The 24,789-nt window shown below is 49.3% G+C and overlaps 1 protein-coding gene across 10 annotated transcripts in view; it reads left to right on the forward strand.

The window, feature by feature from the left end:
• Window positions 1-24,789, forward strand: part of XYLB (xylulokinase) — a 42,911-nt gene that overhangs the window by 12,898 nt on the left and 5,224 nt on the right. For 2 of the 10 annotated variants that reach the window (XM_024756720.1, XM_024756736.1), the window contains 10 exons: window positions 973-1,091; window positions 3,813-3,894; window positions 7,868-7,908; window positions 8,493-8,608; window positions 9,403-9,518; window positions 10,171-10,244; window positions 15,001-15,097; window positions 20,240-20,298; window positions 21,792-21,879; window positions 24,350-24,444. In XM_024756720.1, the coding sequence (XP_024612488.1) occupies window positions 973-1,091; window positions 3,813-3,894; window positions 7,868-7,908; window positions 8,493-8,608; window positions 9,403-9,518; window positions 10,171-10,244; window positions 15,001-15,097; window positions 20,240-20,298; window positions 21,792-21,879; window positions 24,350-24,444 (887 nt within the window). Of the gene's footprint in view, window positions 1-972; window positions 1,092-3,812; window positions 3,895-7,867; window positions 7,909-8,492; window positions 8,609-9,402; window positions 9,519-10,170; window positions 10,245-15,000; window positions 15,098-16,608; window positions 16,673-20,239; window positions 20,299-20,401; window positions 20,675-21,791; window positions 21,880-24,349; window positions 24,515-24,789 lie in introns of those variants that run through there. The other 8 variants (XM_024756727.1, XR_003004749.1, XM_024756789.1 and 5 more) reach the window with 8 other exon arrangements.

Here is a 24,789-nt window from a genome sequence, read left to right on the forward strand (position 1 = left end):
AGTCTCTGGGAGCTCAGCTGAAGTGTGTGAGTGCTGTCGTGTACCAGATGTTACTCTAGTTTTCAGGGCACGGAGGGTGACTAAGGAGTGGTCCCGAAGCTTCACTCACAATCTGGAGAAGAAAAGCTTCGTCCCACACAGGAACCCAGCTTCTTGGAGCTCAGACCAGCAGAGCCCTACCCGTGGAATAGCCTGTATCCACCTGTGTCCTCCACACTCACCCCAGCCAGCCACTAAGTGCTGCTGGGGAAGGTTACGTTGTTGCTCTAGACATGCCTGAGCTTCATCCTCAGCTGGGTCTCCACCCACTCCCCTCACTGTCCAGAAGTCACCTCTTCACTTACCAGCAGTCTGACCATCTCACATGGGCATGGGGCTCTAGCAGCACCCGACCCACCTGCCTGCCTCCACCTGGGCCCATAGAGGAGGAGGGCTGTCCACCTGAGCTCTGGGTTCTCCCCCCTCCCCATCCTCAGGGGAACCTTGGGAGAAGTAGATCGTTTTAGGGAAGAGTTAGCTGATCTTAGTGACGAGCATGAGGAAGTTTAGAGGCGTCTGAGAGCTTTCCTCGAAAAGTTAGATGTGATTGGGAAATCCCTGAGAGCTGACCCACATAAGTGCCAGGGCTGCCTCTAGCCTTGAACCCCAGGGGACACGCAGAGCCATCCTAGGTGACATTGGTGGGAGCTCCCCTCCCCCAGCCAGGTCTTAGAGCAATGGATTTCCAGGCTAACTGTGGGATTTAAGCCCGTGAGGAATGTTTGGGGGGGGTGGAGGCCTGTGTTTCTAAGGGCCCTGCTGACCTATGGCTCTCTGGTTCCAGAGTTACCCAGGCACATTGTCTACGTTCCATCGGGAAAGAGCTCCAGGTATACGTCTGCTGCAAGAATGATCCACTCTCGGCCAGATTTGTGCATTTTTACAAAAGGTCCCTTTTTGAGATTTCTCTTTCTTGTTTCCTTCCTTCCTTAGGTTCTGGAATGAACTTGTTGCGGATCCAGGACAAAGTCTGGTCGCAGGCTTGCCTTGGTGCCTGTGCACCTCACCTAGAGGAGAAGCTCGGCCTGCCGGTGCCGTCATGCTCGGTTGTGGTAGGTTCCCTGCCCAGTGACGCAGCTCACTGGAGAGCTAGCAGCTACTGGGGAAGCTGTGTAGTATACACACACACACACACACACACACACACACACACCCATCCATTTACACACGGGCACACACACAGGTGACTTTGTCTAGTACAAGATAAGTATTTGATGTTATTCAGAGCGAAATGTCTGTATCAGTGTCTTATACTCAGGTGCAATAACTACATCAAAGTAAAAAGCTTCTACGCAGCAAAGGAAACGGTCAACAAAGTGAAAAGGCAACCTATCAAATGAGAGAAAGTACTTGCAAACTATATATCTGATAAAGGGTTAATATCCAATACATATATAAAGAACTCATACAACTTAACAGCAAAAAAGCCAAACAATTCAATTAAAAAGCTTTAACCAGGGACTTCCTTGGCGGTGCAGTGGTTAAGAATCCAACTGCCAATGCAGGGAACATGGGTCTGAGCCCTGGTCCCAGAGATCCCACATGCCGCAGAGCAACTAAGCCCGTGCACCACAACTACTGAGCCTGTGCTCTAGAGCCCGTGAGCCACAACTACTGAGCCTGCGTGCCACAACTACTGAAGCCCGCACTCCTAGAGCCTGTGCTCTGCAGCAAGAGAAGCCACCACAACGAGAAGCCCACGCACTGCAACAAAGTGTAGCCCCCGCTTGCCGCAATTAGAGAAAGCCCATGTGCAGCAACAAAGACCCAATGCAGCCCAAAATAAATAAATAAATTTATTAAAAACAAAAAACCTTTAACCATCAGTGTGGCACCCACGTTCGGAATAGACACTGGCTGTCCACGCCCTGGTTTCCCCTAGTTGGCCGGCTAAGTTCTTGGTTGGGCCCTGCACTTGGCCCTTTGGCGGGGAGCATGTCCCCCACAGCCAGAGCAAGCAGAACCCCTGGGTGGTGCAGAGCGTTGGCTGCGAAGGAAGGACAAGGGCCCCTGAGTCCCAGGGAGAGTCACAGAGCTGGGAGGGATGGGCCACCAGGAGAACCAGGCTATCACGAGTGCCTCACTCCTCACGTGTGGAGTCCCAACCACAGAAGCACTTTCTGAGATGAGCAGTGACCTGCTGAAAACAGCCTTTGCCACCATGAGCAGAATCTCAAAGCCAAATCGTCATCATCCAGAGGGTGCCGTGAGGCCAGCGCACAGAGCTTAAATTAAGGGTGTGCTGCCCTGTAGAAGCAGACAGTTCAGGACCCAGGCAGGCTGATGCACAGCAGAAAGAAAAAGGAAGGGCTAACAGAAAACAGCCAAGCCTCTGGGACTGGTAGTCCACACACAGCTTTTAGTTTCAAGTGAGATGGAAAGCGGTGTTTTGTCCACGGCAACCGACTTTGTTTGCCTTATGCCACGAACACATGCCTCCAAGAGGTAGCCTGTGCAGACACCAGCAGCTTGAGGAATGGAAAAAAACTGATGGTGAAAAGTGTATTTTCATTTGTAACATAGGTACCCACGTGATGGGGGGAAACAACCAAAATCCATGTTTTCTGTCATCCCTTTTTCTGAAGGTGGTGCCCATATGGCTTTCTCTCCTTTTCTGCAGGAAAATATTTGGAGATACAGTGTAGCAGACGCTTCCCACCTTGCATCCTCCCAGCCCACTTTTTTGCCAGCTGTTGTGGCTTCACGCAGGTGTCGCCTAGCAGAACCTTGCCTGAGCTGCATCTCATTTGCCTCACTTCTGCCCAGAGCCTTCTGGGACTCCACAGTTGTGCTCTGCCAGCCTGGAGGTTCAGGGAGTTAGCACCCCACGTGTGCCCTTCACTGGTAGGGAGCTACGGAGAGCTGCTCCCTGTTCTACCCCCAGGTGGACAGTCCCCCCCCATGCATTTCATGCAGCTCCTCAGACGCAGCTCACAGCCATGACCAGCTCCACAGAGGACCCTGGGGTGGGCTTTCCCCCGTTCCCTGTTTCATTCTTCCCTGTCCCCTTCTCATTTCCTGGGGTTACTTCCCCAAATAAGCCACCTGCACAAGCCCTGACTCAGGCTCTGTTTTCTGAGGCAACAGAGGCCAAGACAGTTATCTCCCAGGAGATGGCTTTATTCTGATGTAAATCCGAAAGTTGGCTGGATGGAGTAAAATGTTCTTCCCAGACACCGGGAAATCCCATCATTTCTTTTACACTTTTGGAACCAAGACAGGGAAAGGGGGGAAAATGCTTTCTTTTCTTAACCGTGCCCTCTAAAGACTGTAGGTCTGTCCAGAAGTTATCCCTGCCCTCTGATCCCACAGGCGGTCTTGGAGGGGCCCTGAGAGCTGTGGTTCCTGGTGGAAGCCTTTCCTTGCTTTATTTTCTTTAGAACGTTGACCTCTGCACAAACGTGTCCAATGACTCTTAATCTGACTGATAGAGCGTGTGTGCAAGGCATTATCTACTTCTATGAGTTTGCTTAATGATTTCCTCCTGTTATTTCTTTATTTTTAATGCTACATCCACAATGGGAACTGGTCTGTTCTGGTTGCCTTGAATCTCAAAATTAAGTGGGCTTCAAGGCAGTGGGATGACCTCACGTGCATGGTTGCGGCCCTGTGCTGGGCTCCTCTGGTGTTCTGTGAACAGGAGGGACGTCCCAGGTGTGATGCGACTGTAGGCCCCACCCAGGCCTGTGGCCTTCCTGTGGCCCGAGGTGTGGACAGTCGTGCTGAGCAGGTGGGGTTTGCCTCAGCAGAGCGTGCTTGCCTTCTCTCCTCAGGGGGCCATTTCTTCCTACTTCGTCCAGCGCTATGGGTTCCCTCCAGGATGCAAAGTGGTGGCCTTCACTGGGGACAACCCAGGTGAGTACCTCAGGGGATTTCACCCTCCCAGTAGCCCGCCTTGGTCCTTGTGGGACACTGGAGAATGCCAGCCGGCTTCTTGGGGCTTCTTGGGGAAGCCTGTCCGGGGCGGGCCCTCCCTCCCTTGGTGCCTGCCCGCCTGCTGGTCTGAACTCTCATGCCTGTACCTGCCCCACCTTGGCTCTGACTCTGCCCACAAGAGCCACTGAGTGCTGCACCTCCAGGTGAAAGAAACCCGATCAGCGATTGAGGAAGACAGTGCCCACCCTCCCTCACCTGCCTTTTCTTTTCTTGTCTTTTTTTTTTTTTTTTTAGCAACAGCCATTAATTTTTATTAAATTTCTAATTTAAAACAAATAATTTACAACATTATCAGTTTGGGAAAAGACAAACAGGAAAAATGAAGAAAAGTGATGAAAAGACAAGTTCAAGGACAGAATAAATACAGCCTATTTACACGCCTGCCTGGCCCTGGTGGCTGCTGCTAGAGTGCCAGACCCTCAGCCTCAGAATTAGCAGCAGTTCAAAACCTCCTCCAGTTTCAACACGTCCAAGCGTGGGATTTTGCTCACCTGCCTTTTCTGTTCCAAGCTAAACATCTCAGTTCCCCCAACCCTTCCTCTGGGATCCAGCTTTGAGTCTCTGCCCCATCATTTGACCTATAGGTACGACTTCATCCAAGCCCCTTGTCTCCTCTTCCCCCTTTTCTTCTCCTCTGGGGGTTCCTGAGCCCCCGCCCCCGGAGGGGCTGACAGGTCTCTAAAGAAAGGCCAAGTGGTCACAATGAGTACCACCAGACTGCTGCCCCTCACCCCACCTCTGCAGCCCTTTTCCTAATGGGCCACCAAATCAGGGTTGCTGGATAGAGTAAATACAAATACAGGACACCCAGTTAAACTTGAATTCAGAGGAAGGACAAATGATTAGGTAGGATGAGTATGTCCCAGGCAATGTTTGAATTTCAGATAACAAATCATTTTTCAGTGTAAGTGTGTCCCAAATATTGTTTCTCTGAACTTGAACTGTGACTGAGCGTCTTATATTTTATCTGGCAACTCTACCCCAAGTTGCCATCCTAAGCAGCCATTCCTTCTCTAAGGACGTGAGTCTCAGGTACATATGGAAGGGTTTGGTGGAGGCCAGGGTCTGACTTCAGCCCTTTCTCTGGTTTCCACACCCGTGAACCTCCCTGTACTTACCTCCTACTGGTTGTACAGATTGAGGATGTGGACAGCGAAAATAAAAAGAGAGAGGCACACGCGTCTAGGAGTGGAGCTGTGTGCCTGGAAATGGAGCTGAAGGTCTTGTTAAAATTCATTCATCATCATGATGATTTTATGTGCCGTATTTTCTGCAGTATCTATGTGTATTTTTGTGCCCGGGAAAAAACATTTAAGTCACCGTTACTACTGTTTCTGCCACCACTATGAGTAACACTCGTGGTGCTCCTAGGTCTGCTTTAGGCCTGTCTGCTTTGGAGCTGAGGGCACAGTGAGGATGTCCCCACCACCCCTGTGGTTGCATCAGGGTCCTGGCTGTGCCCGCTCCCTTCTGGGGTGGCCTCCACTCTGGCATCTGCAGGGAACCCCCAGGAGCCAGACGAGGGCCTCCCCGTCCCTGCACAGATTCTGTAGAACTTCACACGGAGCCCTGTCGTCAAGGCACAAACCCAAACTCAGAGCAGGTTTTGGAGAAGGGACCCTCATGTTCCTGGTCTCAGGTGAGGTGAGATAGAGGCTGGTAGACAGTGGCCAAATTCCTGCAGGAGCAAGGCTTGAAGCCTGTCGCTCTGTCCCCTGGGCGCCTGATTTGAGAGGAAGCTCCGGCCTGTGGTGGGCATGTTCTGGTGCCCTGGCTCCTGGAGGATGCCAGGCCCCAGTTCCTCTCTGCCCTAAAAGCTGAGTCACCCTCAGAAAGTAACAGATGGTGCACAAGCACCGATTCAGGACAATTCTATGCTTTGTGGGCCACGTTTGTTTGCCTTTCAAAATGAAAGTAACTTCGTCAAGTCTTGTTAGAAACAAATGCATTGTTGTTTTATATTGGAGCATTGTTGCTATACAATGTTGTGTGTCCAGCGAAGTGATTTAGTTATACATATATCTATTCTTTTCCAGATGGTTTTCTCATATAGGTTATTACAGAGTACTGAGTAGAGTTCTCTGTGCTAGACAGTGGGTCCTTGTTGATTGTTTTATATATATTAGTGTGTATATGTTAATCCCAACCTCCCAGTATTTCCCTCCCCCCTGCCCCCACCTTTCCCCTTTGGTAACCGTAAGTTTGTTTCCTAAGTTTCTGAGTCTGGTTAGAAAAATGTATATTCTTACACCTACTCTATCAACTGGAAGAATGTCAGGGAGAATAATGGGCCTGCTTTTGAACCACGGAAGCATGAGCTTCTGGGCATGTTGCAGAGGGAACAACAAAGAAGCAGCTTCCTAAACCGTCCTCTTAGACTGCGGTTTCAGGCTGAATGTTGGAGATACCAGGCAGGTAGCCCTCAGCCGTTCCCTCCCTAAACCTGACCTTCACTTTGCTGCTGCCTTAAGTAATGCATTAGTCCTATGCTGCTTTTTCTTATACACAAGGGATACCTCTTCATTGCAGAAAAAAATTTTAAGTACCGACAAACCAAAGGAAGGATGTAAAAAAACTCATCCGTAATCTCTTAACCCAGAGATAACCACAGTTAAAAAAATTTTTTTTTTTTGCGGTACGCGGGCCTCTCACCGCCGTGGCCTCCCCCGTTGTGGAGCACAGGCTCAGGACGCGCAGGCTTAGCAGCCCTGGCTCACGGGGCCAGCCGCTCCGCGGCATGTGGGATCCTCCCGGACCGGGGCACAAACCCGCGTCCCCTGCATCGGCAGGCGGACTCTCAACCACTGCGCCACCAGGGAAGCCCCACAGTTAAAATTCTGAGGGCTGTCCTTCCAACCTTCTTTTCCTATGCCCATAAATAAACAGTTTATTTTAACCAACCAAGGCAATATTTTTGTGCAACGTCATTAGTGGTTGTTTAGGTTTCCACTGTCCTGGCATTTACTTTGCCAATGTCCCTTAGATGGAGCTGGGAGATGGAGGTAGGCGTGGCTTCTACCGTTGAGGCCATGCAAACATTATCTTGTCCCTTGTCCCTATAGCAGCGGTCCCCAACCCTTTTGGCACCGGGGACCAGTTTCATGGAAGACAGTTTTTGCATGGACGGGGTGGCGGGGGGATGGGTCAGGCGGTAACGCGAGCGATGGGGAGCGGCAGATGAAGCTCCACTCGCTCACCTGCCCGCCCCTCACCTCCTGCTGTGCGGACCGGTAGGGCGCTGGGGACCCCTGCGGCCTATAGGAGAAGCTCTCAGAGGTGGGATTCCTGAATCCAGGGCTCTGGCACTCTGCTGATCATAACTCAGCAGCAGTGTTTGAGTACACCTGTTCCTGCCCACATTTATCCTTCATTCTTTCATTCGCTCAACGTTTAGGCCTGCTGCTACATGGCAGGCCTTCTTTCAGTTCCAGGGTGTATCAGTGAGGAAGGCAGATAAACATCACGGTCATGGGCCTCACATAAAGGGGACGGTCAACATTACCTTGCCATTTTCCATACCACTGAGGTGGGGGAAAGCCTCTCACTCCGGCCTCGCCTTTGTCTTTCTCCGCCGTGTGTATCCTGGTGTCTTGACTTGGCCCCCTTGGTCCTCTGCACTCCTGGGAGTGCCTAACAGTGGGTGGGGAGTTTGGACCCCTTTAGATGAGGTTTCTGAGTCCAAATCAGAGCCCCTGACCACAGAGACTCCACCCTGTAGCCCTTGGGGCATCCTGAGCCCTTGCCTCACCCTGTTCCTGCGTCTCCCTTAGCTTGTGGACTGGGGTGGGAGACGGGGGCTGCACTCCCATCTGGCGGGCTGGGGGGGTGACTGGTTTGCTTTGTGGCTCTCATGTGACCTCCTGCTAACCACAGGCTCCCCTCCCGTTCTCAGCGTCGCTGGCAGGCATGAGGCTGGAGGAAGGTGACATTGCGGTAAGGTGACCGCTCACTCCCTCAGGCAGGGTCAGCTTTCTGCCCCAGGGGACGAGGGTGCTGGGTCTCAGCAGCATCTTTGCTGCCTATCAGAGGGGCTTCCAGGGTCAAAAGGCAGCTGAGAGAGGGGATAGGGAGACCCAGGCCCCAGGACCTGCCCACAGGTCCTCTCTTCGAAGGTCAGTTGCCTTTGCTGAGCAGACAGGTCCCCCGCCTGCCTTGACAGTGGCCGGTCGTGGTGGGCACAGTGGCAGAAGGGTCAGACCTCGGGCTAGAGGACTGTGAGCTCCCTAGGCGATGACGACATAACCCAGACCCTTCTGCTTCTAGTGGGAAACCCGTTGTCACCCGAACCACGAGTTAGAGGTAGTTGTAGTAAGTTCTAGAGAATCGGCCTGCAGGATCCATGGGAGCCTGAATCTGGGGAGCTGACTTTGGACTTTGGTGTGGGAGGGTCAGCAGAGGTTCCTCTGAGGAGGTGGCATTTAATCCGAGGTCAGCAGCTTGAGGAGTGAAGCGATGGGGGTCAGGGCGCGTGGAGCTGGCGAGACGGTGCCGCTTCACCTCTGCCCGTCTCTCTGCAGGTCAGCCTGGGCACCAGCGACACCCTATTTCTCTGGCTCCAGGAGCCCACACCCACCCTGGAAGGCCACATCTTCTGCAACCCGGTTGACCCCCAGCACTACATGGCGCTCCTGTGGTAGGTCGGGTGGGGCGGAGGAGGTGCGGGCAGGTCTGGCACCACGTGGAGCCCCCCAGGTCGTTCCACTGCGCAGGCTCTGGGGGCAGCTGAGACCCCAGGGACTCACTGGGTCTTGCTGAGAGCAGAGCTGGGTGGGGAAGCACCCAGGACCTGAAGTCTCTCCCAAACCCAGATACAGATCCCACCCCCAACACCTGTATCCTGTGTGGCCTGAGGCAGACGCCGTAGCATATCTGAGCCACACTTTGCTCATAAAATGCGGAGAATAAGAGGTTTATTTCATAGTGTTGTTACGCTATGTCTGGCACATGGTGGACCTTCAACCGATGGTAGCGAGGACATCCTGCTTCCTGACGGTTCTCATGGAAGGGGTCTGTTCTGCACCCTCCAAACAGGCATTTGGGGACCTGCTGGAAGCTACTAAGGGAGAGTTTTTGGCCTTGAAATTCCAAGAACCACTGGAGAATATGGAGGTCTAGTAAATCTGGCTAGCCCTGCCCCTTGTCCAGGTGGTACAACGTGCTGAAACCACAGCTGTGTCTCTCCCTGGGGCTCCTTTGTGGCAACCTCCCCTATAAACAGAGCCCACGACAAGTGCATTTCCTGGTGACTCCCAGGAACATGCGCTGGGTCTGACACCTGAGGAGGAACCTCAGATCCCTGCTGTGCACTGGCTGGGGTTGTGGTCCAGCCTGACCTGCAGCCCCTCTACCTGGGACTCTTCACCAAAGCCCGTGGGTCCAGTCAGCAAGCACCAGGTCCCTCCCTCAGGGTTGTGTGCACTTCTGCAGCTTTAAAAATGGCTCCCTCATGAGAGAGAAGATCCGTGATGAGTTGGCTTCCAGTTCCTGGAGCGAATTCTCTAAGGCGCTGCAGTCCACAGAGATGGGGAACTGCGGAAACCTGGGTAGGCTGTTTGGGGATGCCGGGGTCTGTGAAGGGGCAGCAGCTGCTGCGGGGAGGCGCAGGGCCAGGGAGAAGCCAAGGGGAGCCCTGACTGTCTGCACTTCTGCTCCATGGGCCTCAAAACTAGCGTGAGACCCCATGATCTGGGTGAGATGGGGAGTGGCAGATCAGGCCAGAGCTGCATCTTCTGTGCCCCTCGAAGCCCCTGGTGCCAGCATCAGAGATGGCAGCCACAGTGCCTACTCTGCCCTGGTGCATGCCCACATGCAGCTTTCTGCCCCAAACACGAGGTCTTGTTGGGAAAAGTGCCCAGCATTGGGGCAGGCCTTTTGAGCAGGGAGGGGATGTGCCTCCCTTGGTCAAACCCATGCTGGTATTTTAGGGTTAGTTGGACAGCTAGCTGTCTCCTGGCCTGGGCGGCCACATGAGAGCTGGAAGAGCTGTCTCCACGAAAAGCTAGCCTAGGCCTTTCCATTTGCCCTCCGTCCTGCTGGAGAGAAGGACCTGAGAATATTCACAGGTCTCCAGGGGATAGGGGGTCCCGGGGAACAGGGATATAGGGTCATTTCACCCTGCTTTTTTCTAAGGCTATTGAGAAGCTGATCTTTTGTTTTTGACCACTGACAACTAATCTCTTCCTGGTCTTGTTTCAGGTTTTTATTTTGATGTAATGGAGATCACCCCTGAAATTATTGGGCGTCATAGGTTTAGTGCAGAAAACCATGAGGTACGTGTGTTATTAGTATTGGAGCTACAGTGGCTCCATTTTTGACTATTTAACAAATGCCTATCAAATTATGCTAGTTTTAGGGACCTCATTCATTTACTCAGCCATTGATAAAGCAAGTATTTAAAAATTTTTTCTTTAAATTGAAATATTGTGAATTTACAATATTGTGTTAGCTTCAGGTGTACAGCAAAATGATTCAGTTTTTTTTCAGATTATATTCCATCATAAATTATTACAAGATATTGAATATAATTCCCTGTGCTGCACTGTAAATCCTTGTTGCTTATCTATTTTATGTATAGTAAGTAGTTTGTATCTAATCCCATACTCCTAATTTGCCACCACCCTCCCCCACCAGTAACCATTAGTTTGTTTTCTATGTCTGCAAGTCTGTTTCTGTTTTGTATATAGATTCATTTGTATTTTTAGATTCCTCATATAAATGATATCATATGATATTTATCTTTCTCTGACTTACTTCACTAAGTATACCACTCTCTAGGTCCATCCATGTTGCTGCAAATGGCAACATTTCATTCTTTTTTATGGCTAATACTCCGTTGTATAGGGACCTACCTGGGTCCAGTGGTTAAGACTCTCGGTTTCCAATGCAGTTGTGCATGGGTTCGATCCTTGGTTGGGGAATAAGATCCCATATGCCGTGTGGCGTGGCCAAAAGATATTTTTAAAAATATATATTCTGTTGTATATATACAATATCTTCTTAAGCCAGTCATCTGCTGATGGGCACTTGGGTTGTTTCCATGTCTTGGCTGTTGTAAATAATGCTGCTGTGAACGTTGGGGCTTCACGTATTTTTTCCAATTAGAGTTTTCCCTGATATATGCCCAGGAGTGGGATTGCTGGATCACATGGTAGCTCTAAGGACCCTCCATACTGTTCTTCATAGTGGCTGCACCAATTTACATTCCCAGCAACAGTAGGAGGATTCCCTTTTCTCCACACCCTCTCTAGCATTTATTATTTGTTGACTTTTTGATGATGGCCATTCTGACTCCTGTGATAATTAGTGATGTTGAGCATCTTTTCATGTGTCTGTTGGCCATTTGTATGTACTCTTTGGGAAAATGCCTATTTAGGTCTTCTACACATTTTTTGATTGGGTGTTTTTTCAATATTGAGTTGTATGAGCTGTTTGTATATCTTGGATATTAACCTCTTGTCAGTCTCATCATCTGTAAATATTTTCTCCCAGTCCACAGGTTGTCTTTTCATTTTGTTGATGGTTTTCTGTGCTGTGCAAAAGCTTTTAAGTTTGATTAGATCCCCTTTGTTTATTTTTGCTTTTATTTCTTTTGCTTTGGGAGACCGAGCTGAGAAAACATTGGTATGATTTATGTCAGAGAATATTTTGCCTATGTTCTCTTCTAGGAGTTTTATGGTGTCATGTCTTATATTTAGGTCTGTAAGCCATTTTGAGTTTATTTTTGTGTATGGTGTGAGGCAGTGTTCTAACTTCATTGATTTACATATGGCTGTCTAGCTTTCCCAGCACCACTTGTTGAAGAGACTATCTTTTCTCCATTGTATATTCTTGCCTCATTTGTCATGGATTAATTTACTGTAGGTGTGTGGGTTTATTTCTGGGCTCGCTATTCTGTTCCATTGATCTATATGTCTGTTTTTGTGCCAATACCATGCTCTTTTACTGTAGCTTTGTAGTATAGTCTGAAGTCCGGAAGGGTTATGCTTCCACCCTTGTTCTTTTTCCTCAAAATTGCTTTGGCAATTTTGGGTGTTTTGTGGTTCCATATAAATTTTAAGACTGTTCTAGTTTTGTGAAAAGATGTCATGGGTATTTTGATAGGGATTGCATTAAATCTGTAGATTACTTTGGGTAGTATGGCCATTTCAACAATATTTATTCTTCCAGTCCAAAAGCATGGGATATCTTTCCATTTCTTTGAATCATCTTCGGTTTCCTTTAGTAATGTTTTATAGTTCTCAGCATATAGGTCTTTAAGCTCCTTGGTTAAATTTATTCCTAGGTTCTATTTTCTATGCCATTTTAAATGGGATTGTTTGTTTACTTTCTCTTTCTGATATTTCATTATTAGTGTAGCAGATTTCTATGTATTAATCTTGTATCCTGGGACTTTCCTGGTGGTCCAGTGGCTAAGACTCCTCGCTCCCAATGCAGGGGGCCCAGGTTTGATCCCTGGTCAGGGAACTAGATTCCACATGCCGCAACTAAAGATCCTGCACACAGCAATGAAGATCCTGTGTGCTGCCAAAAAAAAACCCCAAAAAACAAACAAACTTGTATCCTGCTACCATGCTGAATTCATTTATTAGTTCTAATAGTTTTTTTGTTTTGTTTTTTTTGCTTTTTTTTTGTGGTACACGGGCCTCTCACTGTTGTGGCCTCTCCCATCGCGGAGCACAGGCTCCGGACGTGCAGGCTCGGCGGCCATGGCTCACGGGCCCAGCCGCTCCGCAGCATGTGGGATCTTCCCGGACCGGGGCACGAGCTGGTGTCCTCTGCATCGGCAGGCAGACTCTCAACCACTGTGCCACCAGGGAAGCCCATAGTTCTAATAGTTTTTGTGTGGAGACTTTAGGGTTCTCTATATAAATTATCATGTCATCTGCAAATAGTGACAGTTTTACCTCTTCCCTCCAGTTTTATTTCTTTTTCTTGTCTGATGGCTGTGGCTAGGACTTCCAATACTATGTTGAATAGAAGTGGTGAGAGTGGGCATCCTTATCTTGTTCCTGAATTTAGTGGGAAGGCTTTCACCTTTTCACTGTTGAGTATTATGTTGACTGTGGGTTTGTCATAATAAAACAATACTTTTGATGTGCTAGGGTGCACTCTAATTGCTGGGGCATCAGCAAGATATAAGACAGATGCTGTACTTTCTCACAAAGAGGAGTGTGGAACACCTAAGTGTTCTCCCTGAGCTGACGTGTGCTCCCACTGACTGTCATTAAGCATCTTGGAGCCTGTTTCCTTGGCGAGCCTTATCCTACACCTCCCATCTCCAGATGATGAATTTCCTCCTGATTGAAAGAGCCTCTGGCACAGGAGACACTAACATTTGCTGACGTTTATTGAGCACAGTTTAGTTCCAGGCACTATGTATGTGGGTTTCTTTATCTTCCTCATTTACCTCTCAGAGCAACTCTGTGAATTAGGTATCTTCATCCCCTTTACAGATGGAGAAACTGAATATCTCACCCAAGGCACCAGGGCCTAGGTGGTGGAGGTGGTCAAACCCAGTCCTTTCTGGCCCTAAAGCCGCTATTTTATTTGCCCTCCACCACGCAACCTTTCCCAGGAGGGATTTGGTTGATACTTGCTGCTTGGAATTGACTTTTCTGTGAGATGGTTACCAGAGTCATCACCACATTTTGGATTGGACCTGAGAGACTTTTCTGACCCTAAAAGGTGTCTGGGGAATTTCAGTAAGTCACTCTGTCTAATCAGTGTAACAGAGTTGGTGTTGGATTATATGCCGATGATGGTATTACGTATTGTATTGTAGATGGAAAGCTTTGTCTAAAGTATAGGGAGTTCATCTCAGTCTTCTGGTGGGGGTCAGTTTGGTTTCTGTTGCTCGTAGAAAGAAGACATGCCTGTTCTCTTTTGTGTAAATCTGTCTGGGTTTATCAAGAAGGGAGTTTTCTTCATTTGTTTCTTCAATCAACAGATATGTATGATTGGTGCAAACAAGACAAACAGGGTCCCTGCTCCACGGAGCCCAGTGTCTAGGAGGATGTAAGCAGGTGAACGAACACACACATGATTACGGTGTGTGATGTGGCTCAGACGGGAAGGAACAAAGCGAAGTACGGGAAAGCAGGGCATGTGCCAGGCACTTGCCTTGGATAGGGTGACCAGGTGGGCCTCCCTGAGGAGGTGGCCTTTAGGTACAGACTTGAAGGATGAGAGGGATCCCACATGGGAAGCTTGGGCGGAGTCCTGGCAGAGGGAGAAGTTTAGGAACTGAAAGCAGGTGAGTTGGGTTGGAGCAGTTCCTGAGGGAGGGAGCGGTGGCGTCAGTCACTGGTCTCAGGGGCCGGGGAGCAGGTTGAGGCTGGAGTTGGTGCCATTCAGTTTTAGCTGGAAGGGCAAAGGGCGCGCCACAGTGGTGGGTTCTCAGCACAAGCTCTCCCTTCATGAGCATCAGCTACATTGACCAGGCTCTGCTGTCTGCTTTTTAACAACCCTGAAACATAGGTGCTCCCATTACCTCAGTTCTGTTAACAAAATGAGAGACTCAAGAGGGAAGAGGTATGGGGATATATGTATATGTATAGCTGATTCGCTTTGTTATAAAGCAGAAACTAACACACCACTGTAAACAATTATAGTCCAATAAAGTGTTAAAAAAAAAAAGAAAGAAAGTGAGGCTCAATAAGATTTACATTAACTTATTCAAGGTCATAGAGCTGAATGGCAGAGGCAGAACTGGAACCCTCGGCAGCCTGAAACTGAGCTCTCCCATCCTCTGACTCCCCAGAGTGATACACGCGTGAGGCCGTGAGCACGTGTGTGTGCGTGCGAGTGTGTGACAAACAAGTTAGTGGCTCAAGAGCACAACTATGGGTGAGCTCCAGTGGAGGCCTGAGTCATGAGCTCTGAATCTGGGCTACTGTTAAAAAGACACCACACACACGCATATACCACATACATACGCACCACACACATACACACAGACACACACACACACACACAGTGAGTGGACAATGGGAGTTCTTCACGCTGCCCACTTTCTCCTGGAATCAGGTCTCAGCATTCCCCTGGGACGTGGAGATTCGAGCACTGATCGAAGGACAGTTCATGGCCAAGAAGATCCATGCCGAGGGCCTGGGCTATCGAGTCAGTAAGTGAGCTGCTGGCGGGCTGTGTGCTGGGGTGGGCGCTAAGGGTTCTGCTCCTACCCTGAGGTGCTTGAGGCCCTTCCTGGGCTTCAGGCCAGGCCTAGTGGACACTGTCTGTTAAGGCTTCATTACAAGGGCCCCGTTTGTGCAGGAGGGACGTGGAGCCTGGCTCCTGGTGGTGGGGTGAGAAAGCGATCGACTGGCACTGTGGACAGGCATAGGCTAGGGGGCAGGTTGTTCCTGCATCTCTGCTGCGTCCCCAGGAGCCTCACCTCCTTGGCCAGGAGCTATAGGACTTGGGAGATCTTTCTGTAACCCTACGCTCCAACCTGCAGACTAAATGTCCTAAGCTCTGGATCCTGAGGACACGGGCAACGCAGGTGGGAAAGGTCTGGGCTGGGGCCATCACTGGACCTTCACCTTCTAGCCTGGGCAGGCCCCATCTGCCTGTGGGGCACAGCTCTGGACATTTCAGCTTGAACAGGGAAGAGAGGGAATGTAGAACCACTGTCAGAACTGAGAGACCTGCAATGGAGAGGGCAGAACCAGGGCCAGGGGAGGCCCATGGGGAAGGAAGGGACTTCTAAGAACTTGAGCTATGGAGTGTGGGCAGCTTTAGGAGGTCAGTGAGTTCCCCTTTTTGATGGCGCTGCAGTGGTCTGGCAGGGGGCAGGGGGGGCGTCTGAAGGAGGTTGGACCCGCCGACCAGGGAGTCCAGGTTTCCAAGATGTATTGTCCCTCTGGGCCAGCTGTGGTCAAGAGAAGGTAGAAAACCCCTGAATCCTCTTAGCTTGAAGGCCTCCTCATGATACTTTTATGGACAATCCTATGTAGTATATGTTTTATGCCTTTGAACCAAATAAGTAAAAGGATACTTCAAAAATAAGCACTAGGTAAACCTTTTTGAAAACCTGTTAGGCAGCATCTACTAAAGCTGCATAAACATCCACCCAGCAGCTTCACTTCCCGGTGGATGCGAGACAGAGATGTGGACATGTGTTCACTAAAGACGTGCAGGAGCACACTGCCGGTGGCCCTGTGCTTAGCACGCCATGCTGGAAACAACGCAGTGCCCCTCGATGGTGAGATAGATGCCTTGCGGGGTGTTCAGGCGACGTGATCCTACACAGAAATGAAAATGAACCAGCCTTAGCCACGTGCAACAGAATGGATGAATCTCACACATGAAAACGCTGAGCAGAAGAAGCCAAACCCAAAAGTACGCGTGGCAGGTTCCGTGGACGTCAGATTCCAAAGCAGACAAAACCATCTGCTGTCGTTGGAAGTCTGGATCGTTAGTAGTTTACCTGTTGGGGAGCATGGAGGGCCTCTGGGGTGCTGGTGAGGCTCTGTTTCTTAGGTTACACAGGTGTGTTTAGTTGTGAAAATGTGTCAAGCTGTCAGCTTATTGTATGTATGTACATTTGTTAGGATGTATGTTTTAGTTCAACAGAATTTTTTAAATAGAATGAACTTTATAAACAGTCCCACTCCTCTCCATCCCCCCACCCAGAGTGTAAAAAGAAATTCCCGCAAGGTCTCCAAAGGCTTCCAAGGTCCCTGAGAAGTGAGCCCAGGTGAGCAGGGCAGAGATGGTGCTGAGGTGGGCGTGAATGACTGGCACGAAGGGTTTTCCGGTCGTCAGGGGGGGGCACTTTGGGCGGCTGGGGGGCTGTCTCCACCAGCCCAGTGTGAGGGGAGAGGCAGTGAGGGCGGAGGGGCCCTCCTGGGCTCCAGGGAGCTAGTGTGCCTCTGAAGCGATTCTTGTGCAAAACAGCATAAGGTTACTTATCCTCTTAGCAAGCTTAAGGGCCGAATCAAACCTGTCCTGCCAGCTCTGCTGGGTTCCTCTCAAACAAGATCACATGCACGAATGCGCTTGAACCTAAAAGGGCAAAAGGGCTGCACGAACTGTAGGCATCGTGCTCCCAGTGGCTGCATGGCTTGTGGCATCGTGGGATCTTTTTTTAAAAAATAAATTTATTTATTTATTTTTAGCTGTGTTGGGTCTTCATTGCTACGCGCGGGCTTTCTCTAGTTGTGGTGAGCGGGGACTATTCTTCGTTGCAGTGCACAGGCTTCTCATTGCGGTGGCTTCTCGTTGCAGAGCACGGGCTCTAGGTGCACGGTCTTCAGTAGTTGTGGCACGTGGGCTCAGTAGTTGTGGCTCGTGGGCTCTAGAGAGCAGGCTCAGTAGTTGTGGCTCACAGGCTTAGTTGCTCCACGGCATGTGGGATCTTCCTGGACCAGGGTTCGAATCCGTGTCCCCTGCATTGGCAGGTGGATTCTTAACCACTGTGCCACCAGGGAAGTCTGGGATCACGGGATCTTAGTTCCCCGACCAGGGATTGAACCCTGGGTCCTGAAAGCGTGGAGTCCTTACCACTGGACAGCCGGGGAATTCCCTAGAGTTTCATTCCTGAACTGTCATAATCTCGTTTTAATAACATCCAAGAAGAATAAAAAGACATTTGAAGTAAAACTGATGATCATGATAATAATAGCTGCCAACATTTATTGAGCACGTACTGTGTGCCCAGCCTGGTTCCTAAGCACATTATGTTTTTTGACAACAGTGTCTCTGGGGTGGGTACCAGTATTACTCCTGCTTCACAAAGTAGGAGACCAAGACTCAGAGTGTTAACATCACCTGCCCAGAGCTTCTGAACCAAGCCAGTCTGGTTTCAGACTCTGGGTTCTGAACCACGGGGTTACCTCTGCTTTCTTTAAGGAAGGATCACTTTTTTGATGTTTGGACGCTGTGAAACATATGCACCCAGCTGGGCGGGGCTAAAGCCATCGTCCCTTTTCAGCTTATATTTCAATGTATATTTCACTTTGTTTAGGTTAACTTATAAGAGCAGAAATATAATTATAATTATATTATAATATAATTATAATATAATTATACTATAATATTATAATAGCAAGTTTGGAAAATAAAGGAAAGAAAACTACCTATAATCCCATCCCCTCACCCCAACCACTCCTGCCATATAGGACCGTTTTTTTCCAGTCTCCATTATGAGTTTATTTTTTATAAAGCCAGGGCCCTATTCCCTTTGTACCTACAAAGAGGACATATAGGGCTTCCCTGGTGGTGCAGTGGTTGAGAGTCCGCCTGCCGATGCAGGGGACACGGGTTCGTGCCCCGGTCCGGGAGGATCCCACATGCTGCAGAGCGCCTAGGCCCGTGAACCATGGCCGTTGAGCCTGCACGTCCAGAGCCTGTGCTCCGCAACAGGAGAGGCCACAATGGTGAGAGGCCCACGTACCGCAAAAATAAATAAATAAATAAATTTTTAAAAAGAGGACATATAAACCTAAAAGTGTGTCAAAGTCTTCATGGTGCTTTACATCATGCCCAGCTGACTTTTCTTGCAGTCGTGAATGAAGCGTGTTTTGATTTTCCAACATGGAATCACACTGGAACATCTTCCCATATCCTGGATTGTCTCCTTAGCCGCTGACATTCCTTCCCCTTTTCCCGGCCCAGGTACTCTCTCTTTTTTAAAATAATTAATTAATTAATTAATTAATTTTTGTCTGCGTTGGGTCTTTGTTGCTGCGTGCAGGCTTTCTCTAGTTGGCGGCGAGCGGGGGTTACTCTTCATTGCGGTGCACGGGCTTCTCATTGCAGTGGCTTCTTTTGTTGCAGAGCACGGGCTCTAGGCACATGGGCTTCAGTAGTTGTGGCTCACAGGCATTAGCATGCAGGCTCAGCAGTTGTGGCCCACAGGCTTAGTTGCTCCGCAGCATGTGGGATCTTCCTGGACCAGGGCTTGAACCCGCGTCCCCTGCATTGGCAAGTGGACTCTCAACCACTGCACCAACAGGGAAGTCCTGTATGCATATTTTTCACAATAAAAAATAATAAACCACAGTCTAGTAAAAGACACATAGTTCCATTTCGGGTTAAAATGGAGATGGTCAAGAAAGAACATCCCCTGTGCTGTGACCAGGAGAGAATGCTGAATAAACAAACAAAAACATATTTTTATTTAATGCTATCAAAAAGTTGTAAATGCAGGGACTTCCCTGGCAGTCCAGTGGTTAAGACTCCGTGCTTCCACTATAGGGGGCACATGTTCGATCCCTGGTCAATTGGGAATCCCGCATGCCACGTGGCCCAAAAAAAAAAAGTTGTAAATGCAAAGAAGTATAAATAAATTAAGTCCTAGAATGAGATGAGCCCTTAAGCGCTAACTTGCTGTACCTGCAGTACAAGATAGATGGCATAGTGATCCTCCAGAGGCACATAAACTTTGCCAGCACAGGAAAACCGGCCAAGCATTAGGTGGTGTCGGTGTGGGAGGGGCGTCCCAAAGGCAGAGCTAGTCCTCCTCGCCCCGACCTCTCCCCCATGGACCGTGTAAGGGGTGATGCAGAAGCCGGGGGCAGGGCAGAAAAACAGAGCGCTCTGTAATCTCATAGCGCTTAGATCCCTATATTCCTGTGTCACAGGACTCTTTTACAATGAAGAGGTATTCATTTATTATGCAGGTATTTAAAAACAAATGTTATGAGGCTCTGCTGCCACCTCTCAGCCTCCCCCATCTTCGCCCTCAGCCATTAAGAGAGTACCTGGGGGGCTTCCCTGGTGGTGCAATGGTTGAGAGTCCGCCTGCCGATGCAGGGGACGCGGGTTCGTGCCCCCCCCGGTCCGGGAAGATCCCACATGCCGCGGAGCAGCTGGGCCCGTGAGCCATGGCCGCTGAGCCTGCGCGTCCGGAGCCTGTGCTCCGCAACGGGAGAGGCCACAGCAGTGAGAGGCCCGCGTACCGCAAAAAAAAAAAAAAAAGCATACAGTAGAATATATGCTTCATACAGCTAATTGTGAAACATATTAATAAATCAAACACGTTTCACAGAGCACTCTGGTTAAGAAATAGAACTGTCCTGTGTACCCTCTGCCGTTGCATCCCCAAGAGGTGGATGAGGAAGCAGCCTCACGAGCAAATTTCATGTTGGACATGCGTGGACAGAACCAGCTTTAGATCTCCCACGCAGTCCTGTGTGGTCAGCAAGAGGCATTGGCCTGACACTAGCTCTTTGTGGTAGAAGAACTCTGGAAAGCAGCCTTTTCTGTCTTGGGGGAATTGTCACAGCCGTTTTTTTGTTTTTTGTTTTCTTTTTCCTTACAGTGCCTAAGACGAAGATTTTGGCCACCGGAGGAGCATCTCACAACAGAGACATCTTGCAGGTAAGTGCCGGTAGCAAGCCCTGAGCTAGGGCCTCTTCCACGTCTAATACTTCTAAGAGCCAGACACTCAGCAGTAACACTGCCTCTGTTCCCGCTCCTGCAGGGATGGGGAGCTTACAGCTCATTCTTTCCCAGGAAGCCAGCTCTTTACAGCGCACGTGGCAAGCAGATTCTATCTTACGCTCAAGTGAAAACCACTGCCCTGTACAACTCCACTCTCTGATACCAGCACTGGCCTCTGGAGTCACACAGAAAGGGCCTGTCCTTCGTGGCAAACCTTCTGACATCTAATGCCAATGTTCTTGTCTTCCTCAAGGTTTCCCCCTTCCAATTTAAACATCTCTGATTTTCCCAGCCATTCCTCTTATAATACAGTTGCCAGAATTTGTCACTGTCTTTCTGGTCCTTCATTATGCTAGACATATATGACCCAAAGTAGAATCAACCTGCAGATATCTGACAGTCAAGCTGTTAGCCCCAAATCATGGAGCTGTTAGTGTCTTATTGGGACACTGAGAATTTTAGGGTATAGCCCGAGGCTGCCTTAGCTGTTGGAGTAACTGAATTGACTGTTGACTTGTACAATAGTATACTTGTCTTGGGTAAGATTCTCTAGAAGCAGAGCCTGCAATGGAAATTATTCTATAAGTGATTTGTTGGGAGAGTGCTCCCAGGAGAGAGGGAGTGAGGGATCCAGGTAGGGCAGGGGAAGAAGGATAGGCAAGGATGTGGTTTTGGTTGGAGTCAGCTTCAGCTCCATCCCACGGGGAGATATGGTCCATGAACTATGCCGCAGACTTGCTTCCACCTTGGGGTAAGAGGGCCAACTGGCTGTCGTGGGAAGAGATACGAATAACCTCCTGTGAGAGGCAGCCTCTGTTCAGTAAAGAGCAATTCTTTTGAGGAGGGGCAGCGGTGAGCCGTTAGCAGCCAATACTCAACAGCATCTGGGTGAGGGTACACACCGGTCCAGTAAGGGGATCGAGATGGGGCATCAACAATATCTCTGGTTAACTAATTCCCCCAAGTCTTTTCCATGTGAGCTCCCCTTAGTACACATCCTCTATTCTAAATTTATGCAATTTATTTTGGGGACCTACATGGAAAACTTTATCTTTATTCCTGTAAGACCTGCATTTGTTAGTGTGGGTTTGTTTGGCCTTGTTAATATCAGTCTGAGACCTAGCCATCTCCGCCTTGATTGTTTGTTGCTAAGCATACTTTCTAAATCTTCTCCTCGTCTTTGATAAAACGGTTAAACAATGCAGGGACAACCCAGAGAGCTGTGGCCCTTCACTAGAGACTTCTCCCAGGTCACCCTGACCCTATTATCACCAGGGTGGCATAGCCAAGTGTACTTCCTTTAAGGCAGTAGAGGTGGAATGGAAGGTATCAGAAGACGTATTAGAAAAGAGAGCCCAGAAAATGCATGTCTGTGTTCATGCTCCCTCTGGGGAATGACTCACCACAGGAAGAACTTCTGTCCTTTCCAGGTGCTGGCAGATGTGTTTGGCACCCCAGTGTATGTCATAGACACAGCCAACTCAGCCTGTGTGGGCTCTGCTTACCGAGCTTTCCATGGTAGGTCAGTGGATGGCGCCAGATGCCTCTGGAAGCCGTGGGGGCACTGGCTGGGCTGAGGACAGTGGAAAGGGGAGATTGGGATGTTCCCAGTCTTTAGGGACATGGGAGGCTTGGGGTCTTTAGATTCACTTTTCTCCCCTCCCAGCAGGGGGGAACCAACCCAAACCCTCTGTTCCTCTGTGCTTTACTTAAACTGGGAAAGAGAGGCAGGGTCCTAACTAAATGAGGCCTGGTCAGAGTCAGACTCAGCCCAGGGACATTGGTTGAGGGCACTTGGGCATGGGTCTGGACAGCTGGTGGGCAGGAAGGGGTAGATAAAGTCCAGAGCCATCTTTTCAACAAGAGCAGAAGTTGAGACAAAGGTGGAGGCTTCCGAGCCAAGCAATCCAGGACCCTGGACAGCTCCTTGGGGGCAGTGGGGAACCAAGGCTCTGATGGAGGCCTCCCTGAAACTGCGGGAGCAACACAGGCCCACGAGGGCATTCTTCCACCCATGTGGTCGACTTGCCCTGTCCTCTGCCTGCTCAGGCCACTCCTCTGGCCACCCATGTAACTCAAGGGCGTTGTCCTTTCCCTCTAGCGGTTGCATTCTTCACACATTTATCCTTAACTTTTTAACACACCTATTTAAACTTGTATGTTTTCTTTCAACATTGAGAATTAATCAGGGACCATAGACTTCTCTTAATAATTAAACTCTTACTCTTTCATTCCCCTCCCTCTCCACCCTATCCACCTTGCCCCACCTTGTGCCTGTATCAAGATCATTGGGCAATTTTTCTTTCTTTCTTTTTCTTTCTTTCTTTCTTTCTTTCTTTCTTTCTTTTTCTTTCTTTCTATGGGATCTCAGTTCTCCGACCAGGGATTGAACCCAGGCCACAGCAGTGAAAGCATGGAGTCCTAACCACTAGGCCACCAGGGAACGGGCAGTTTATTTCTAGGCTGTTATGTTTTTAATCAAACTTTACAACATGTTGGCTTTTATTTGCACTTACATATGTTTGTCTTTTTTTTCTGACTCTCTGCAGTTTCTTTTTCCTTCATTTCTATGCTGGTGTTGTTGGAATATACAGCCAGAATACATAATTAAGAGGAAATTCAGTAGGTGATAATTTTCTGAGGGCTTGCATGTCCAGCAAGGGCTTGGTTTCACCCTCCCAAAGAACGCTACCTTGGCTGGACAAAGGACTCTAAAATATTTTCCTCAGAACTTTGAAAACACCATTCCATAAGCTTCCAGCCTTCAGTGTTGCCCATGAGGAGTCTGGGGTTTACTTTATACTCCTCCTTTTGCCGAAGCAGAAAAGGAACTACCCTTTGGGGCCTCTGCTGCTGTGCTGCACTGTGTTTCTTTCTTATTTTTCCTTTTCCATGCCTATTTAGTTGTCAGACATTACCTGGGGGTACTGCCCTGCTCTGCCCTCCAGAACTAAAACCTGAGCTAGGTCCCAGCACACCAGTTCCCACTTTATGTGGACATCCATTCTCTCCAGCTGGGTTCAGGGATGAAAGCCAGTCTGTGAGTGAGTGGAGGGGGACAAGAGTCTTTCAAGTAGTCTCTGTGGTGGCTACCCCACCCCACTGTGTCCCCTCATCCACACAGCTCTGGGCTGGGATATTCCAGCATCCTTCAGAGAGAAAACTGGGCCTCACATCTTCAGTGGGCCCTCCTCCCCTCTCGGTGGTCTTGAGTTTCCCTTCAGTCTGATACTGCTCCTTAAATTGCCCGGAAATCCCTTACTGTTTCCTGCCCACCTATGGCAACCTTCTCTCTTTTCCAGCCCTGCCACTCTTTTGCTTGGTGGGCATTTATGGAGTGCCTCCTGTATGCGGGCAGTGTACCAGGCACCAGGGCTCCAGTGGAGACCCAGTCCTGGCCTCTGAGAGCTTCCGGCTCAAGAAGGGAGGGACCTTAAACAAATCTGTGGCAGAAGTAGTGAGATGTGCCCTGAGGAAAGCGGATGGTGCTGAGAGCTGGAAGGGGTGTTCCTAGCGGCAGCTTTTCTGAGAAGAGAGAAGAACATTCCACACAGTGAAAAGGCTCTGAGCAGAAGGAATTGAGAGCAGTTGGGGTGGCTGGAATGCAGTGATCGACTCGGAGAGTGGAGCCACGTGAGGGAGGAGAGGCAGGCGGGCCCTCCCCTCTGTCAGAGGTCAGAGGTTAGCTGCCTCCCCACATGCGCTTCAGACAAAGAAAGCCCTGCTGAGAAGAGGCCTGCACTTGAAACTTTTCTTCTCTTTCTCTCTTTTTTTAAAGATGGTTTTATGGAGGCCCAATTTATATAACATAAAAATCACCCATACTTAAGCATACAATTCAGTGATTTTTAGTTAACTTTACTGAGTTGTACAACCATCACCATAATCCAGTTTTAGAACATTTTATCACTCCAGAGATAAAATGCTGTTTCCGGGTAACACCTTCATTTGCAACAGGCACTGACGTGAAATGAGCTTTCCCTTGTAGGCCTTGCAGCTGGAACAGATGTGCCCTTTTCAGAGGTTGTGAAGTTAGCCCCAAATCCCAGATTAGCTGCTGCCCCAACCCCAGGAGCGTCTCAGGTAAGAGACCATCAGAGTTCATTCGTGGCATTTGCATCGTGAAAATCAACTACGTTCTTTTTTCCAAAAGGTAAGTTTTTCTTTATCACCTACATTATAGCTGATGCGCTCAACTAAAGGGGAAATCTACTTTTTTTTTAATTGTCAGGGAAACAGAGCAAAAGAAGACAGGTTGTCTCTGAGATTCAGAGATACGGCTGATCTTAGAGCCCCAGGGATCAGATGGCTCACTGGGCATATCTTCCTTGCTCAGATGCCTTGGGGTGCGCCCTTCTAATTCACAGGGTTACAGAGGCCACTGAAAGACTCTGTCACTTAAGCATAAGACGTGCTGGGTTTCTACCA

The sequence above is a fragment of the Neophocaena asiaeorientalis genome, unplaced genomic scaffold (assembly GCF_003031525.2).
Source record: "Neophocaena asiaeorientalis asiaeorientalis breed wild unplaced genomic scaffold, Neophocaena_asiaeorientalis_V1.1 scaffold265, whole genome shotgun sequence".
Lineage (NCBI taxonomy): Eukaryota > Metazoa > Chordata > Mammalia > Artiodactyla > Phocoenidae > Neophocaena > Neophocaena asiaeorientalis.